General features: G+C 35.3%; 3 protein-coding genes and 1 long non-coding RNA gene across 5 annotated transcripts; 1 reads left to right on the forward strand and 3 right to left on the reverse strand.

Annotated features, from left to right (window-relative positions):
* Positions 1–790: 790 nt before the first annotated feature.
* LOC110783443 (uncharacterized) lies at positions 791–2,266 on the forward strand. The gene is made up of 3 exons (XM_056839437.1): positions 791–1,428; positions 1,487–1,862; positions 1,970–2,266. The coding sequence occupies exons 1-3, from the start codon at positions 791–793 to the stop codon at positions 2,264–2,266; spliced, it is 1,311 nt and encodes a 436-aa protein (XP_056695415.1).
* Positions 2,267–11,622: 9,356 nt separating this feature from the next.
* LOC110783444 (uncharacterized) lies at positions 11,623–13,137 on the reverse strand. Its single transcript, XM_021987785.1, has one exon. It carries the CDS (start codon positions 13,135–13,137, stop codon positions 11,623–11,625), a length of 1,515 nt encoding a protein of 504 aa, XP_021843477.1.
* A 625-nt stretch (positions 13,138–13,762) lies between these two features.
* Positions 13,763–16,463, reverse strand: LOC130469206 (uncharacterized). 2 transcript variants are annotated; one of them, XR_008929607.1, is made up of 3 exons: positions 16,180–16,463; positions 15,785–15,962; positions 13,763–14,057 (listed from the first exon to the last, which is right to left on the reverse strand). It is a non-coding gene; the product is annotated as an uncharacterized lncRNA (long non-coding RNA). The 2 variants fall into 2 exon arrangements; XR_008929608.1 differs by having other exon boundaries at positions 15,785–15,967.
* Positions 16,464–16,501: 38 nt separating this feature from the next.
* On the reverse strand, positions 16,502–17,598 carry LOC110783445 (uncharacterized). The gene is made up of 2 exons (XM_021987786.1): positions 17,310–17,598; positions 16,502–17,220 (listed from the first exon to the last, which is right to left on the reverse strand). Exons 1-2 carry the CDS (start codon positions 17,596–17,598, stop codon positions 16,502–16,504), a joined length of 1,008 nt encoding a protein of 335 aa, XP_021843478.1.
* Between the last annotated feature and the right edge of the window lie 275 nt (positions 17,599–17,873).

Here is a 17,873-nt window from a genome sequence, read left to right on the forward strand (position 1 = left end):
GGAAGTGATAGAGATTTTTTTTTGGAAAACGTACAAGGTACGGAGTATTGGGAAGGTATTAACTTGAATTTTGATAATGTATATGAATCTCTATTATATACTCCCTCCAATCTATTTATTCTATTTAGAATCTTGTGTGGTTTTAAGAAAATTAGAATTTTAATTTATATGGTATAAGTGAAATGATTGGGTGTAAGAGTGTGTAAGAGATTCTTTTTTAAAGAATAAAGTAAAGAGAGAGAAAATAATAAAGAAATAAGGGAAAGGGGAAATATTTGATTAAATAACTCAAAAATCTGAAAAAATCTGATTCAAGTGGGGACATGAACACATGAGGTGGATTTTTTTCAACCAATGACAAATCAGCAACAATAAAAAACGGAGGAAGGACTTTCTTTTTTGGGAAAGTCCATTTCCCTCCAAAATTTTCCTTCCAAAAGTTTCCCTCCAAACTTTTCCCTCCAAACTTTTTCCTAAACAAAGCACATACCCTTTATAAATAGGGTTGACTTTCTAACAAAAATCCCTCATAAATAAAAAATCCTCTTAGAGCAGTTTAAGAGAGTAAGAACATAAAATCCAACAGCAATAAATTCACTAAAATCCAACAGCAATAAATTCACTAAAATCCAACAGCAAGGGGACATAAATGACTTCAGATTAAGAGGAGGACGACTTCTTCGATTTTTCCGATGATGATGGAGACGGCACGAACTCTGATTCAGAATCTGATGATGATAAGGCAATTGGTGGTCTGGTGGTGTGGCACAAAATGCTGAAAGTGAAGTAAATGGCTCATGAATATGAGAATTTTGAGCAGTACCAACAAGTGTCGGATCTTAATGAAATGCCACAAGATTATCCACATGAATGTGAAGTGGGACCACATCAAACATCAGGTATATCAGATAACCAATTGGTTCCATTTTTGTTTGATTTGAACATGTCAGCACAACAAGCTAGAGTCCCCCACCATCTCCATTACATCATACGAAAACACAACAACATCATCATAACTAGAATTAACAATGAATTAAGGCTGAAAATCTTGTTGTTCCTGCTCTTAAGAAAACTTAGGTACTCAGATCACCTCATTCATGGGACAATTGAGATGGTTGTTAGAAAGTTTGATTACACAAGGAAGACAATTAGAGGGATATGGCAGAAAGCTAAGGCACAAAAGGCAGCCATGGATTCATATCTTTGTGAGAGCAAATATCACAACTGTGGTAGGAAGAGAATTCAAGTAACATATGAATCTATAGCATCAATAGGCATGGGGCACAGAACAAGTATTAGAGATCTTGCAAAGATGCTGAATTTGGGACCAACAACAATTTGTAGAATGGTGAAAAGAAAACAGATCAAAACACATTCAAGTCCCTTGCATCCAGACATTTCAGAAGAATGCAAGATGGCAAGGATGAGGTGGGTACTTGGTCTCATAATGAACTACTCAATACCAAATGATCCACACATATTACAGCATGTATGATTTCATTCACATCGATGAGAAATGGTTCTATCTAGCGCAAAAATGTCAAAGAGTCTATTTAGCAAACAATGAACCATTTCCACACAGAAAGGGAAAATCAAGAACAAAGATTCCAAAGTTTATGTTCATGGCAGCAGTAGCAAGACCAAGGTGGGGAGAAAATGGGCAGTGTGAGTTTGATGGCAAAATAGGTATATTTCCATTCACAGATGCAGTGGCAGCAAAGAGAAGATCCAAAAATGGAGTGAGGGGGACAATTGAGACAAAATCAATCAAGTCAGTTAATCAGATTGCAACTAGGGTCATGCTAATCAACTACTTAATCCCAGCCATTAAAGAGAAATGGTCACCATATGAGGGGGAAAAGGTGATATACATCATTTAAGACAATGCAAAGACACACATTTTGCAATCTGATCAAGAATGGCAACAACACTATAAGCAAGATGGTTTACACTGATATTGACTCAACAGCCAGCAAACAATCCAGATTGCAAAATCTTGGACTTGGGGTTTTTTAGGTCAATACAATTACTTATGGACAAAAAGATGCCCAAAACAGTGGAAGATTTAAGTGGTGGAGTGATTGACTCATTTAATGAACTGCATGCAAAGACTCTATCTAATGTGTGGATGTCACTTCAATATGTTGGAAATGAAATACTGAAACACAAGGGGGACAACAACTACCAACTCCCACACAACAAGAAAAAGATTTTAGAAGATGACGACAATCTGCCAGAACAAGTGAAGGCACCATTTCATCATTGAACAAGGCAGCAAGAACAAGGCATCAAGAACGAGGCAGCAAGAACAAGGCATCAAGAACAAGGCATCAAGAACAAGGAATCAATGCACAAGGAAGCAATGAACAAGGCAAAGCATGAACAGGGCAGCAATGAAAAAGGCAAGGAATGTGAAAATAGGAATGTAAGGTTCCAATCTCTGTTAAGTTGATTTACATCATTGACCAATTTGTTTCTAAATTATTAACAACCTCATCATCCTTATACCAAAGGGGATACATGATCACTTCGCCTCATGTAAAATGATCTTTATTCCCTTTGGCAAAAGGAGATGAAGGACATGTTTAGAAACAAAAACTCAGGTTATGAACAAATACATCATAGAATATCACTAACACCACATTACTAAAATCACCACGCCATGATCTCAGAATGTCCCCAAGCATCACTAACACAAACCCTATCCGCTAACACTTAGCTCCTGAAAAGCATCATTGATGCTAACGGCGCATGAGTGTTAATGGAAGAATGGGTTTGAATCTCAGCAAATGATGACTCATCATAGATCAAAACAAAGAACAAGGCAGCAATGAACAAGGCAACAATGAACAAGGAACTACAATCTCAGATTATCAACAATTACATAATTGAATAAGAACAAGGCAAGGAAATATAATCAAAAGGGAAAATATGAATAAGAGGTTTCAATCTCAGTTTAGTTGATTTACATCATTGACCAAATTTGTTTCTAAAATTTTTACAACCTCGTCATCCTTTTACAAAAGGGAATACATGATCACTTCGTCTCATGTGAAATGACAGTTATCCCCTTTTGCAAAAGGAGACGAAGGACATTTTTAGAAAAAAAAATCTCAGATTATCAACAATTACATCATAGATCAAACAACAAATGATGACTCGTCATAGATCAAACAAAACAACTTTCAGAAAGGCATGAACAAGGTGGGACATATAGGACTCACACACATGGGATAAGGTTGAGATTAGGGTTTCAATCTCAGAGTTGTTCATTTACATCATTGATGGTTTTGTTTCAATATTTTCACAACTTTAACATCCTTTTGCCGAATGGAATGATTAATATTCACTATTGATCGTGTGAAATAACAATCACTCCGTTCGACAAAAGGAGTTAAAGGACAAATATTCAAATAGAAATCTCAGAATATCAACAATTACATTATTGAATATCACTAACACCACATTCATACATGTGGTTTTAGTGTTTTGGTGGTCCTTCCAAAAGGAATTGACAAATTATTAACTATCGCATTGGATAGTAAACAATCACTCAATCCCCTTTGAAGGACCACCTAAAGACTAAAAGTCATTCATGCAAGACATCAATATTCATCTCAGAATGTCCCCAAGCATCATTGAAACAAATTCAACTTACAAACACTTAGCGCATGAGAAGCATCATCACTGATACTAATGGCAGCACGAGTGTGTTAGGTTATGACAAATATAAATCATATATTTCATGCGGAAAAACCATAAAGCCAGGAATCCAAATTAATTGCCAAATAACAATTAGCATAATTTAGGATGCATACATTTGTAGCGTGCCCTCCCTAGCTGCTCCCGAACCGAACAAGAACAAGTTTAGGACTCCAAGTGTAGTCCCTCCGTAGATAGTCCACAGCACGTTCGGATCCGCCTTAGATTCAATTAACTAGAATTTAGCCTAAGGTATTATGTTATTCGGTTATAATTTTGTGGCAAATTATTAACTTTAGTTTTTAACTTAAAACTATATGAATACTTGAATTGATGTGTTATAAATTGTGATTGCCATCACCTATTTATAAGGTAGGATCATCGGAACTAGAAACCTACTAGGATTCAACTTATCTAATTTTATTAGAATTAGATACTAATTAAATCTATTAATTTAGTGTTTAATGAAGGTAATAGTGCCCTTGGTCCAAGTATGCATATAATATTAAGTCTAATAAATGCGGTTCAGTATTAATTAACAAGTTAATAATCCAGTGAGATCAAGTGAGCTGAATGCCTAGCTAGAGGCTGCTTCAGTTCAAGTGGAATTAATGGTATTAATCCACAACTAACTCTTGACTGAACCCGTAGGGTTACACAAATAGTACGTAAACGGATCAAGTATTTAATGGCATTAAATACTCCATCTATGGATATTCGGAATCGACGGATCTTGGTTCCAGTGGGAGCTGAGATCGTCAAAGGCAAGCAAATGAATACTCCGGAAACGATGATATTGCCGGAAACGGAAATATGGATCGTATCGGAAATATAAATATTATCCAAGTCGTAGATGTTGCCGGAAACGGAAACATGGTACGTATCGGAAAATATTAATGGAAATGGAAATATTGCCGGAATCAGAAATATTGCCGGAAACGGAAATATTGTCTGAATCGGAAATATTATCGGAATCGGAAAATAATTCCGGAAACGGAAATATTAAATATTTGTTCGAAACGGAAATTAATTCCGGAATCGGAAATGTTAAATATTGTTCGTATCGGAAATGAATTCCGAAATCGGGAAATTAATCGAAAGCGCGTCGTACGAATTAGCATCGGACGAGCTTGCTAGACGAAGGCCCAGCGCGAAGCCAGGCCCACGTCCAGCAAGAGAAACGCGCGCCACAACACGCCAGCCCAAGGCTGCGCCAGGCCCACCGCAAGGCAGGCCCGACGCGCGCCCAAGGCTGCGGAAGTCGTGGGCTCCGTGGCAATTGGGCTGCGTTGCTCAGGCTGTGCGCGCGCGCGCATGGTGCCCCTCGTGGGCTGTTGTGCGTGCATGTGTGTTTGTGTTCACATACGAAACCTAAAGCGTATAGGATTCATTTAATGATTAAATTCCTAATCCTAAAAGGTAAATTAATTAAATAAGAGTTCTACTAGGATTCTAATTTAATTAATTCGTATCCTAGTAGGATTCCAATTCTCTTTCCATACCCCTATAAATATGTGGCCTGGGTTCAAAATTTATAACGAGTTTTCAAGTATTCAAAGTGACATTTTGAGAGCAAAAATTCAGTCATATTATTGCCCTATAATAGCCGAAAATACATAGTACCTTAAGGGCGATTCTAGTTGGTTAATCTTAAGGCGGATCCGGACGTGTTGTGGACTATCTACGGAGGGACGACACTTGGAGTCCTAAAGACTTGTTCTTGTTCGGTTCGGGCGCAGCTAGGGAGGGCACGCTTGGGTGCGCCAGCCTGCTGGCCTTGCCTTGCCCGCTGGGCCTGGCTTTGTGTGCTGCTTGGCTGGGCCTTGCTTGCCTTGGCGGGCTGCTGGCTCGCCTTGCTGTGCGCAGGCTTAGCTAGGCGTAGGCTTGGCTTCGTGCTGGGCCTTGCGTCTAGCAAGCTCGTCCGATGTTTATTTCGTACGACGCACTTCCGATTAATTTTCCGATTCCGGAATTCATTTCCGATTCGAACAATATTTAATATTTCCGATTCCGGAATTAATTTACGGAACGAACAAATATTTAATATTTCCGATTCCGGAATTATTTTCCGATTCCGATAATATTTCCGATTCCGACTGTATTTCCGTTTCCGGCAACATTTCCGATTCCGGCAATATTTCCATTTCCGATAATATTTTCCGATACGTACCATGTTTCCGTTTCCGGCAACATCTACGACTTGGATAATATTTATATTTCCGATACGATTCATATTCTCGTTTCCGGCAATATCATCGTTTCCGGTAGTATTCATAATTTTCCTTTTGACGATTTCAGCTCCCACTGGAACCGAGATCCGTCGATTCTGAATATCCATAAATGGTGTATTTAATTCACTTAAATACTTGATCCGTTCACGTACTATTTGTGTGACCCTACATGTTCAGTCAAGAGTAAGCTGTGGATTAATATTATTAATTCCACTTGAACTGAAGCGGCCTCTAGCTAGGCATACAGTTCACTTGATCTTACTGAATTATTAACTTATATAATTAATTAATACTGAACCACATTTATTAGATTTAGCATTGAATGCATACTTGGACCAAGGGCATTATTTCCTTGAGAGTGAGTGTAGGTAACTAGAATTGTTTCTCAACATATAAAAGACTCATCATTGATCTAACACAACAAAGGAACTTAAGGGGACAACTAACAACTAAGTAAACAATATATGAATTGCCTCTACAATCTAATGCGAGTTTAGATGTGAAGCAACCAATCTGATTCCTACCACATTAAAACCTGCAAAAGATTGTAAAGCCAAAACAAACTAAGTTTTAAGGATTTCAGATGTCCCCAAGCTTCATTGAAGAACACCATCTTCACAAACCATTAGCACACAAAAGCCTCAAACAGCCTACGGCTGGATGCTAATGGTGCACTTTGGTTTATAAAACATGGATATTTTCTCAGTAAACTGAAAGATTCATCACACATACCCTAAGCCAATTATACTTAAGGGACACACAGGAAAATCAAGCATTCAATAGAGGCAAACATTAATAGGGTCGGGGACTTTAATGATTCAATTTATTTCACACATATCAATTCAAAGTCAAGCTTTCCTGATTCAAATTATGTGTTTATTCTTTAATTCAGAAACCCATCCGATCCCCATATGCTTTCGCCGCTCTCACAATCATCAAGGCAACATTAGTTAACCAACAAACATACTTGAACACGATGCAAGGGGCATTCAACATGCATACAATACATCAAGTAAATGAAACATAATTCTTTTTTCTACCAATATCACAACATCATCCATAAGACAACATTTTATCAACCAATAAGGCAACATTTTATCAATCAACAAGGCAACATTTATCAATCAACAAGGCAATATTTATCAATCAACAAGGAAAAATAAAAGGACATGCATACACTTCAAGCCCTAAAACATCATCATCAACACAACAACACCCTTGGCCAACAACAGATCACAGTTGTTGGCATCTCCACCTTATATCTCCATAGCTAGCCAGCATTTCAAAGATAAAAAGAGTTAATAGAATACACACTTAACTCTAAGCATCATCAACTGCCTTAGGTGATTTTTCTTTTAGATCATCTTCCTTCAACTTTGGGGACGAAGCTGAACATTTCCCATCAGACACCTCAGGAACACCAACTGTGTTATCACATTCACCCACATAGTATAGGTCGAATGAATCAGATTGATAAGGTTCCTTGGAAGCAACAGGGGACATAAAAGGTGATTAATATATTTCAGATTATGCAAATGAACAAGAAATCAAAAAAGCTCCAAAACATACAAATAATTTCAAATCTGACATGTAAATGAACAACATATCAAAAAAAGATTCACAAAAAATAAGGATCATCTCAAATCAGACATGCAAATGAACAACATATCAAAAAAAGATTCACAATTTTCAGATCATCTCACATCAGACATGCAACTGAACAAGATATCAAGAAAACTCCTAAATTTTCAGATAAACTCAAATCAGACATGCAAATGAACAAGAAATCCAAATACCTCCAAACACTTAAACTCATCTCAAATCAGACATGCAATTTAACAAGAAATCATAAAAACTTCAAAACAAAAAGATCATTAATAATCAGACATGCAAATGAACAAAATATGAAATCAAAAAAAATTCAAAACTTCTAAATAATTCATGGGATCCTCTTCTTCCAAAACATCAAAAATTTCAGATCATCTGAAATTAGACATGCAAATGAACAAGATATCAAAAAAAACTCCAAACATTTCATATAAACACAAGCCAGGCATGCCAATGAACAAGAATGAACAACACATCGACACAGCTGAACAAATCGATGACATGCAAATCGAAAAAATCATAAATTCACAAAAATCTCTTAAACATTCATAAATTCACAAAAATATCGCCCGATCAACTTATTTCAGACATGCAAGTGGACAAAATCCGAAAACAAATAATTCCTAATAAATCGCATTAGGGTCGAATAAATCATAAAATATCACAAAAAACCCTAAAAAATCAGAATAAATCCCAAAAAACAGAGTAAACCCTAATTTCCTTAGAAATCACAAATTTCAACAGAAAGTCACAAGAAATTCCAAAAAATTCTAAGTAAATCCCAAAAAACAAAGTAAACCCTAATTTACTTAGAAATCACAAAAATCGCCTAAAAACTGGAAAATATACCTCATCAGATTCGTCTCCTCCAAAGAATCTTAGATCTGCAGGTGTGGGCATCCGATCGTCATATTTCGACTCCACCTCTTCACTAGGCTCCACTTCATTTTTCTCCAACCAAGCATTGAAATAATTTCGAGTACTCGTATTCTCTTTCTAGGCCAACCTCAAATTATTCAAATACTTGCCATAATACGAGTGCTCGTTGTTGGGACAATTGCATTTCGACCCCCAATCACAGTTTGGGTCAGGAATGCGTTGCCCAGAAGTACCCATCAAATAATTCGACAGAGGTTTGGAAGAAGAAGATCCCATGAAAAAATGAAGAAACCCTAAAAAATCTCCAATTTATTTCCCCAGAAATTTTTCGAGAGAAAATCGAAAACCGACGACGATGTGGGACGAATTAGGGAACAAAAAAGAGGGGATCTGATCGGAATGAAATTCCGATTAAAATTTGAGAAAAAATTTGAGCGAAATAACCAAAGATCTGAGAGATCTCAAGAGAAACAACGAAGAACAGAGGCAGAGATGTTTAGGGTTTCTTGGGAAACGTATTGTTATTTAGGAGAGGGAGAGAGAGAGAGGAATTCGAATAGAATGAGGGAGAGAGAGGGGTGAAAGAGATGGGTTTATAGGGTGGGTGGGAAGTGGGATATATAGGGAGTTGGAAATAATTTAGTATTAGGGGTTGGGAAGATAAATTAATTTAATATTAAGGGTTGAGAAATTTAGGTGGGAATATGAGTAGAATCTTTAGTTATTTTGGTAATTAGATAGAAATGTAAGGGTATTTTGGGAAAAAATATATGGCCAAAAATAGAAAATATTCTAAATGGGTAGAACAAATAGGAAGTAGAACAAATAGGATCAGAGGGAGTAAGTGAAGAGCTGAGGTTATTTTCGTAAAATTATTTTTAGTGTTTCCTGGAATAGTCCATTATACCCTTGGTAACTGAAAAACAAATTATTAAAAAAATAATAAAAAATAAATAAAAAGACTTACCATATAAATATTAAATGCCTTCATTTACGATTATTGGTTAAAATAAAATAAAATAGACGAGACTGTTGTTGATACTTCATTGCACCGTTCATCTTCTTTTATTAACCAACTTCATCATCTTCACTCATTAATCACCACCCACATAAGCACCATGAAACCAACGTAAAATAACAATATTATCATATTATTTCACATTGCTTTTTTCAATATCAAATGTTGTATAAACTATAAATTAATAAATTATCATATTAAAAGCTTACTTAAATTAGCAAAAGGTTAAAAAAAAACCAAAAAAAAAACTTATAGAAAATTAGACGCAAGCCACACAACCTTGAGTTTATGCATTTAAAATTTAATATAGAGTGATTATGTTTTTAAAATACAAAGTCTCAATATCATGAATTTAGTTTTTTCAAAATCACCATTAATGTTTGTTGAAGAGCTATATTCCTCCATTGGTGTTGTTTGAAACACTCAAGAAATTTATAATGAAAAGACGAAATTAACCCTTACATATTTTTTAATTGTATTTTATTTTCATTTTTCTAATTATGAAATTAAAATAAATAAATCTTCTTGTTTTAATTTTTTTTAAAAAGTTTACATTCAAAGAAAATTAAAAAAAAAATATTCCGTTCAAAAAAAAAAATTGCTTAATTTCGGCAATTCAATACAGTTAGTTATGCTTTCCAATTTTTTGAAAAATATGAAATGTGATTAACTTTTGCAATTTATTTGAATTGAAGATTTTTACTGCAAATAAGAAGTAGATCGAAGATATTACCTGTTAATTTTTTTTTAATACTTACCCCCATATATTTTTTTTACTATTTAAAAGTTGTTAGATTTCGGAAATTAAAAGATATTCTAGACTATAAATACTCATTATTCTTTTCTGTTATTTTCTTTCTTTGGATTGTAACCCTCATTTGAATCCAAAAAAAAGGGAAAATTTGGTAATATTAATCCAACATTTGGCCGTTTTTCTTTTATTAAGCCCACCTACGACATATTTTTAAATAATCCCACCTTTACTACCCAACCACTTTTATTGGGCCTATCAGGTCATAAACCTGTTGTAGGCGGTAATATGTTCATACGTGAGAGTACTCTCTCTCGATATATTCAGTCATCATCATATCATCAATTCATCACCATCTCGTTAACTTTTTCATCGGTTATCGGTCACTTAAGCCCAATAAAAGTTGTTGGGTAGTAAAGGTGGGATTATTAAAAAATATGTCGTAGGTGGGATTAATAAAAGAAAATCGGCCAAAGGTTGGATTAATATTACGAAATTTTCCAAAAAAACTCATTATTCTTTTACATAAATACAAGAAAATTACATATCACCATATAAATTGCACAAATTCTTATTTATAAGTAGTGTATAACAAATATTGTACGCCGGAATAAAAAGTTCACTCAAAATACTTAAAAGTTACCTTTATATTTAATAAACCTAAAATATTGATTTATCAATGTTGGTTTTCATGCATTTTAAAATTTACGCATACATCGCGTGCATAAAATACTAGTATTTACATTGTAGTAGACTAATAGCGTATTGTTCATATTGACAATTTATATTTCTATACTTGCGATTAAAACTTATGTTTTGATCAAAAGGCATTCAAATTTTAAAGGTGATCGTCTGATATTACAAGATAGTAGGAGAGAGTTATCATCTGGCTTGGGTAACAATGATAGTGATAGTCTCGCCTTTTAATTGGAAAAAATAGCGTAGAAAAGACCTAGTTATTGAACGTGTCGGTCAAAGTCGGTGTATATATCGGTACTGGGTATTCGCGGTCGGTAGCGGGTTGATAATGGATGAACCAATAAACGAGTAATCAAAAATGAAAAAGAGATAGACAAATGCGAAGAGTGAATACAAAGTTATACTTCATACATACGGAGTACATATATACTCCTTTTATATTATAACTATTTTAATTTCTAAAATTATTGGGTCATTAATTTGACATGTATTGACCTTGTCCAATATAGGCTTTGACTATGATGCCAACTTAAGGTGTTTGTTCCTACACCCCTTGTGAGACTTTACAGTAGTCATGAGGAGGATTCGGGGGTTTTTTTTTTTTGGCAAATAATAATGAGATTTATTTACCAAGTAATCAGAGTGTTAACAAACTCTGAAAACACCAACTGTCCAACAGACACAACAAAGCACCCAGCTAACCAACACAAGCTAGCTAAAGCACACAGAAGCTACTACTGATATCTACACTCAACATTAAACATAATGTTGCTAACAACAGTTTCGATTGGATCAACATGATCCCTAAAAACCTTAGCATTTCTTTGCAACCAAATACAGTAAACAGACTCAATGAAAGCTATACTATACTTGCAGGCTTGCTTCTGTTTGCTTCTGCTTTTCTTCACTGCAATCTGAACCTCCTCCTGCCAAGGCAACACAGTTCTATTCACACCTAAAGAAAGCAAAACCTGATTCCAAATCTCCTGAGAATAAGAGCAAGAGAAGAATAGGTGCTCCAAGCTTTCATTTTCCAACTGACACAGACCACTAGTACCATCAATACTCAGATGCCATCTTATCAATCTGTCTTTTGTAGCTAGTCTGTTCTGCACTGCTAGCCACACAATGAAGGTACTCTTTGGACTAGCATGGCTATTACAAATCAATCTCTTCCATCCCACCTGAGCTCCAACTGGATGAAGAAACTTATACATTTTCTGAAATCTGAATTTACCAGCTTGCACAAACTGATCCACTCCATTTGCCTGCAGAAATACTTCTCTATTATGCCAAATTTTCCTCAATGACCAAGTTAAACCATTAGGAATTGGCATAGTCCAGAAGTCTCTATGCTGAATATAATAAGCATGAATCCACCTCACCCAAAGCCTATCCTGCTTCAAAGCTAAAGCCCAACAATGCTTCAAAACTGCTGCTTTATTCCACACAGTTAGATCTTTAAGATTCCACCCTCCACAACTCTTAGGGAAACACAATTGCTCCCAAGAGATAGAAGCTTTCCTAGAATCTGCATCAGCACCAGACCACAAGAAACATCTACAAATTCTCTGAATCTCCTTCATCACCTTTTTAGGCATAACAAAAATCTGACACCAGTAGAGTTGGATACCAAAGAGTACATATTTCACCAGTTGCAGCCTACCTGCATAGGAAAGAAACTGAGAAGTCCATCTCTTGATTCTAGCAACAGTTCTATCAATGAGAGGCTTGCAGTCTGTGAAGGAGAGCTTCCTAGTTGTAAGAGGGACACCACAATACCTGAATGGGAAAGATCCCTGAGGAACCCCAATTAAGCTAACAATATTGGAAGCAACATGATCAGAAACACCTGCCAAGTAAACTTCACTTTTGTGCAAATTAGCTTCCAAACCAGAAGCCAAAGAAAACTTGGTAAAAGCATCAAAAAGAGCTTTCACAGCACCCTCATCAGCTCTGGAGAACATCAACAAATCATCAGCAAACATCATATGGGTGAGATCCAACTTTTTGCATCTAGGGTGATAAGAGAAGTTAGTATCTTCAGCAAGAGCAGCAAGACACCTTGACAGATATTCCATACTCAAAGCAAACAAATAAGGAGAAATGGGATCACCTTGTCTCAACCCTTTCTTTGCAGGAATTGGTTTAGTGGGACAACCATTTATCAGAATGGAATAAGAAACAGAATAAAGACACTGCATCACCCAATTCACAAACTTCATAGGGAATCCTAGCTCTGACAGCATGGTTTTCAAGAAAGGTCATTCTAAGGAATCATAGGCTTTTTTCAGATCCACCTTAATCATACACCTAGGAGAGACATGTTTTCTAGAATAGCACTTCACCAACTCACAAGCCAGCAAAATATTATCAGAAATGGATCTACCAGGGATGAAACTAGATTGAGAACAATTTACAACTGTACCAATAACACCTTGCATTCTAGCAGTAAGAATTTTGGAGATAATTTTGTAAACAACTGAGCAGCAAGCAATTGGCCTAAAATCCTTCACACAAGAAGCATTCTGAATCTTAGGGACCAAAGTAACTGAAGTGTTGTTCACTTGCTTTAACATCAGTCCAGTTCTGAAAAACTCTCTTACTGCTTCATAAACATCTGCTTTCACAATCTCCCCCAAATTTTTGGCTGCATACCTATGCATGCAATTCTGCATGCATATGAGCTACAAATATTTCGTTTTAGCAGTTTTGTGTGATTTCTCCTTTCTTTTTTTAGTCCATTATTCAGTGTCCTCTTTTTCTTTTTTTTTTTTTTTGAATTTTTCTTTTAAAAAAACTTTTTTATCACACTTGTTTTCCTAAAAAAAAATTTGAACATTTGAGTAAGACACAAGAAGCACACATAAAAAACACACAAATGAACATTCATGTTTAAAAAATGAACATTTCATTTATTTACTTCTACTTCCAATTTTCTCTTTCTATATGCTTCTAATTTTTCTGCTTCCTTCCTTTCGGCTTTCACTTTTTATGTACATCGGTCTCTTTTCTCTTTCTATCTGCGACCTTATTTCCAGATTCTTTTCTTGTTGCTTCTGCCTTCAATTCTTCTTCAATTCTTACAACATCTCTTCATACCATATCTTCCATTTCTAAATCAATTTTTTTTTCTTTCGTTGCCGCATTCTTATTAACATTTACCTTCCTGCAAGAAAATCATAATGTTTTTAGTTGAACATTATTCTGTTTAAGGTGAATATAAGACTTGAGAAACTGAACATCACACAAAAGTGTTTTTTATTTATGAATATATCATAGTTTTATAAGTTGAATTTAGTTGAACATGATTCTTTATAAATTGAACATGAGACTTGAGAAACTGAACATCACACAAAAATGTTCTTATTTGTGAACTATCATCTTCTATAAGTTGAACATGATGAATTATAAACTGAACATGGAAATTTTTAGACAATGCCACTTTTGATCTTTTAGTAAAGAATAATGAAAATCTGCTTATAAAATCTGAACATTATTAAAGAATACTGAGCACCTACATAAAAAATGCTTTTGAAAATATCATACTAGTTTTATAGGTTAAATTTAGTTGTACATAATTCTTTATAAGTTGAACATGAGACTTAAGAAACTGAACATCACACAAAAATATTGAACATATATTAATTTTATAAGTTAAATTTAGTTGAACATGATTTTGTGTAAATAAAACCTGATTCTTTATGAATTGAACACGACAGTTGAAAAACTGAACATCGCACAAAAGTGTTATTATTTGTGAACATCATCTTTTATAAGTTAAAGATGATAAATTATAAATTGAACACAACAAACTCATATTTAATATTCAGCAATAATTACCACAAGTACAACCACCAATAACAACAATCCTAACAAACTCATAATTAATTCTTTATAAGTTGAACATGAGACTTGAGAAACTGAACATCACACAACAGTATAGAAAATATATTAGTAAGTATTGAACATATCGTTTTATTAGTTGAACATGATTCTTTATAGGTTGAACAAGAGAGTTAAAAAATTGAACATCACTCAAAAGTGTTATTATTTATTTCATCGACAATATTAATTTGAACATGAAAATTTTAAATCAAATAAAATCTTAATTTGAAGAGTTAGCGATTAGCAGCATTCAATCGACAGTGTACAGAAAGCTATCCGCTCATTAAGTGCATTTCCCAGGCTATCAATAGATCAATAATATATCTATATGATTGTCACCACAAGCAAGGAGATGAAAGATACTGGAAACTAACAGGAATAGACCAAACCTAACTAAAATTACCCTCGAAAAATCAAATTAGAATTTATAAAAATAAGAGCTTAATTTAATCTTTAAAGGTTAAAATTGGGAGCAAGATAATTACGCAAAAAAACAGCGACGATGACGATCGAAGAACTATTCGGTATCATATTTTGCGTAAAATTGAACATGATTCTTTATAAGTTGAACACGAGAGTTGAAAAACTCAACATCACACAAAAATGTTATTATTTGTGAACATGACTTTTATAAGTTGAATTTAGTCGAACGTGATTCTTTATAAGTTGAACACGAGAGTTGAGAAACTGAACATAACACAAAATATTGAACATATATTAATTTTACAATTTGAATTTATTTGAACATGATTCTTTATAAGTTGAACATAAGTTCTGAGAAATTGAACATCACACAAAAAAGGTTCTTATTCGTGAACATTAACCGAGATATATTATGTTATTGTAACATTTGTTAATATCAAAATTCATAGAGTACATGACAATTACCATTCAACAATTTCTGACAGGCACAAACCATAAAAAAGGACAATCCACATTTTTTTCTTCTATTAGCCACATTACAATAGTAATGAAAAGGAAATGAAAACACAAAGGGATGAAATGTACCATGTGTACTTGAGCACGAACCATAAAGCAACTGAACACAAAATTAGATCATTGCATCCTCTGCATCATCTTTTTTGGCTTCTTTACAAAACTAAAATTGTGCTTCCTGAGGTAATTCACGCATCTATGAGATTTATAAATCGCCGACGATGAATCAGCTCCAGAAGCTCAAGAACATCTGACCTAAATCAATATCAAATCATATTCGTTAGCTCAGCGTCGTCAATCTTGTGTTCCTTGCTCTCTGAAAAGATCGAGAGAGCAACAAATGTTCTAACCGGAACGGAAGAGATCCAGACTTCGACAAATAATTACAAAAACCACTAATTAATTTTAGCAAAAACTCAACAAATTGCAATCGCAGTTTCGGAGAAGGAGAGAGAAATAGAGATTACAGATGAGGAGGATGAGCTAGCTGCGAGTGCGACCACGGTGAAGGAGGCGAGAAGGACGAGGAGCGAAAAAGGAAAGGACGAAGAAACAGAGAAACATAACGCCGACGATGGAGGTAATTGCTTGGAGAAACCACCGAGAAAATCAATGTAGCTGGTGATATTATGATGGAGGTGGTGGTGGCGCCGCCGGTGATTTGCCATATCAGTAAAAAAAATGGAGAGAGAAAATGGAGTTGATGAGAGAGAAGATGGTGAGAGGTTAGAGGAGAGAGAAAATGGGTATATGCTGAATTTATGGGTGATATTATGATGGAGGTGGTCTTTAATCTAGAAACGACGTCGTTTTATCTAGTATGCACGCATAGATGCGTAGATAGGTATCTATATATTTATAATTAACAATCTCCCAAGCTTTAAGAAAGAACAAGCTATTGAAACCATCAAGCCCAGGGGCTTTATTGATATCAATACCTTTGATAGCTGCATCAATTTCTGCATCTGAAACAGGAACCACCAACATTTCTGCATCAGCAGCAGAAAGCTGCTTCCCTTTCCTAACCACTCCAGCATCCACACCCATCAAGGAGCTAGCTGCAGTACCAATCAACTTCTTATAGAAAGAGCTAAGTTCTTCCTGAATTTCCTGAGTAGTGCTAAGTTTCTTCCCAGAATCATCATACAAAATATCAATGCTATTCCTAGCTATCCTCTCCTTCATTGCACTGAAAAAGAACTTAGAATTAGAATCTCCTACTTGCAACCACTGAATTCTTGCTTTCTGTCTATATGCACTCTCCTGAATATGCAAGAACTTCTTAAGAGTCTCACTACAATCCCTCTCACTTTGTTGCACATTGCTATCAGTAGGGCAAGAAGCTAACTGAATCTGAATTTGACCCAAATCAGCCCTTAACCCCTCAATTCTCTCATCAAGCTTAGCAAAATCTTTATGATGTAGCTCCTTCAATCCTTGCTTTACTGCTTTCAGCTTAGTCCAAACTTGAACATGGATCCACCCCTTGGACAGGACACATCCCATCCCTTTTTAACCACATCAAGAAACAGAACATGATCAGCCATATAGTTAAAAAATTTAAAGGGTCTACTCCCTCCTCCCAGTTGAATATTACAAGACATAACCAGAGGTGAGTGATCAGATATTCCTGGAGGTAAATAATCCACCACAGCATCAACAAACTTAGAATGCCACAATGCATTAGCAATGGCCCTATCTATTCTGGAACAGATTCTCAAGTTACCTTGCCCCTTATTGCTCCAAGAATAGTAACTCCCACAACTCTTAAGCTCAGCCAACCCTGCAGCATCCATACAGCTATCAAAATCCTTAGTTTCTCCTTCTGTAACTGCATTGCCATTTACCCTATCAGCAGCTAATAAAACTGCATTGAAATCCCCCATGACAAGTCAAGGACAATTAACAGTACTACTGAAAGTAGTTATCTCTCTCCACATAGGTCTTCTAGCATCAACAGAATGCAAACCATACACAGCTGAAAAGATAGTATCAAACAAGCCATTCTTTGTAGTAACATGACAGTGAACACAAAATTCATTTTTTTGGATAAGCTGAACTGACACCAAGGCATGCTTCCAACCAATCCATATCCTTCCCCTAGAAGAGTGCTCATAATTCATAATCCACTGCCACCCAACCCCTATTTTCTTCTGGTTTT

The sequence above is a fragment of the Spinacia oleracea genome, chromosome 3 (assembly GCF_020520425.1).
Source record: "Spinacia oleracea cultivar Varoflay chromosome 3, BTI_SOV_V1, whole genome shotgun sequence".
Classification (NCBI taxonomy): domain Eukaryota; kingdom Viridiplantae; phylum Streptophyta; class Magnoliopsida; order Caryophyllales; family Amaranthaceae; genus Spinacia; species Spinacia oleracea.

Bases quoted from the DNA above. Each gene is read 5' to 3' on its own strand.
- LOC110783443 (XM_056839437.1), top strand. From the start codon at position 791: ATGGCTCATGAATATGAGAATTTTGAGCAGTACCAACAAGTGTCGGAT. The intron at 1,429-1,486 runs GTGGGTACTTGG...CACATATTACAG, and splicing joins TGCAAGATGGCAAGGATGAG to CATGTATGATTTCATTCACA. The intron at 1,863-1,969 runs GTGATATACATC...TTGACTCAACAG, and splicing joins CACCATATGAGGGGGAAAAG to CCAGCAAACAATCCAGATTG.
- LOC110783445 (XM_021987786.1), bottom strand. From the start codon at position 17,598: ATGGGGGATTTCAATGCAGTTTTATTAGCTGCTGATAGGGTAAATGGC. The intron at 17,221-17,309 runs GTAATATTCAAC...GTGGTTAAAAAG, and splicing joins CTCACCTCTGGTTATGTCTT to GGATGGGATGTGTCCTGTCC.
- LOC110783444 (XM_021987785.1), bottom strand. From the start codon at position 13,137: ATGCTGTCAGAGCTAGGATTCCCTATGAAGTTTGTGAATTGGGTGATG.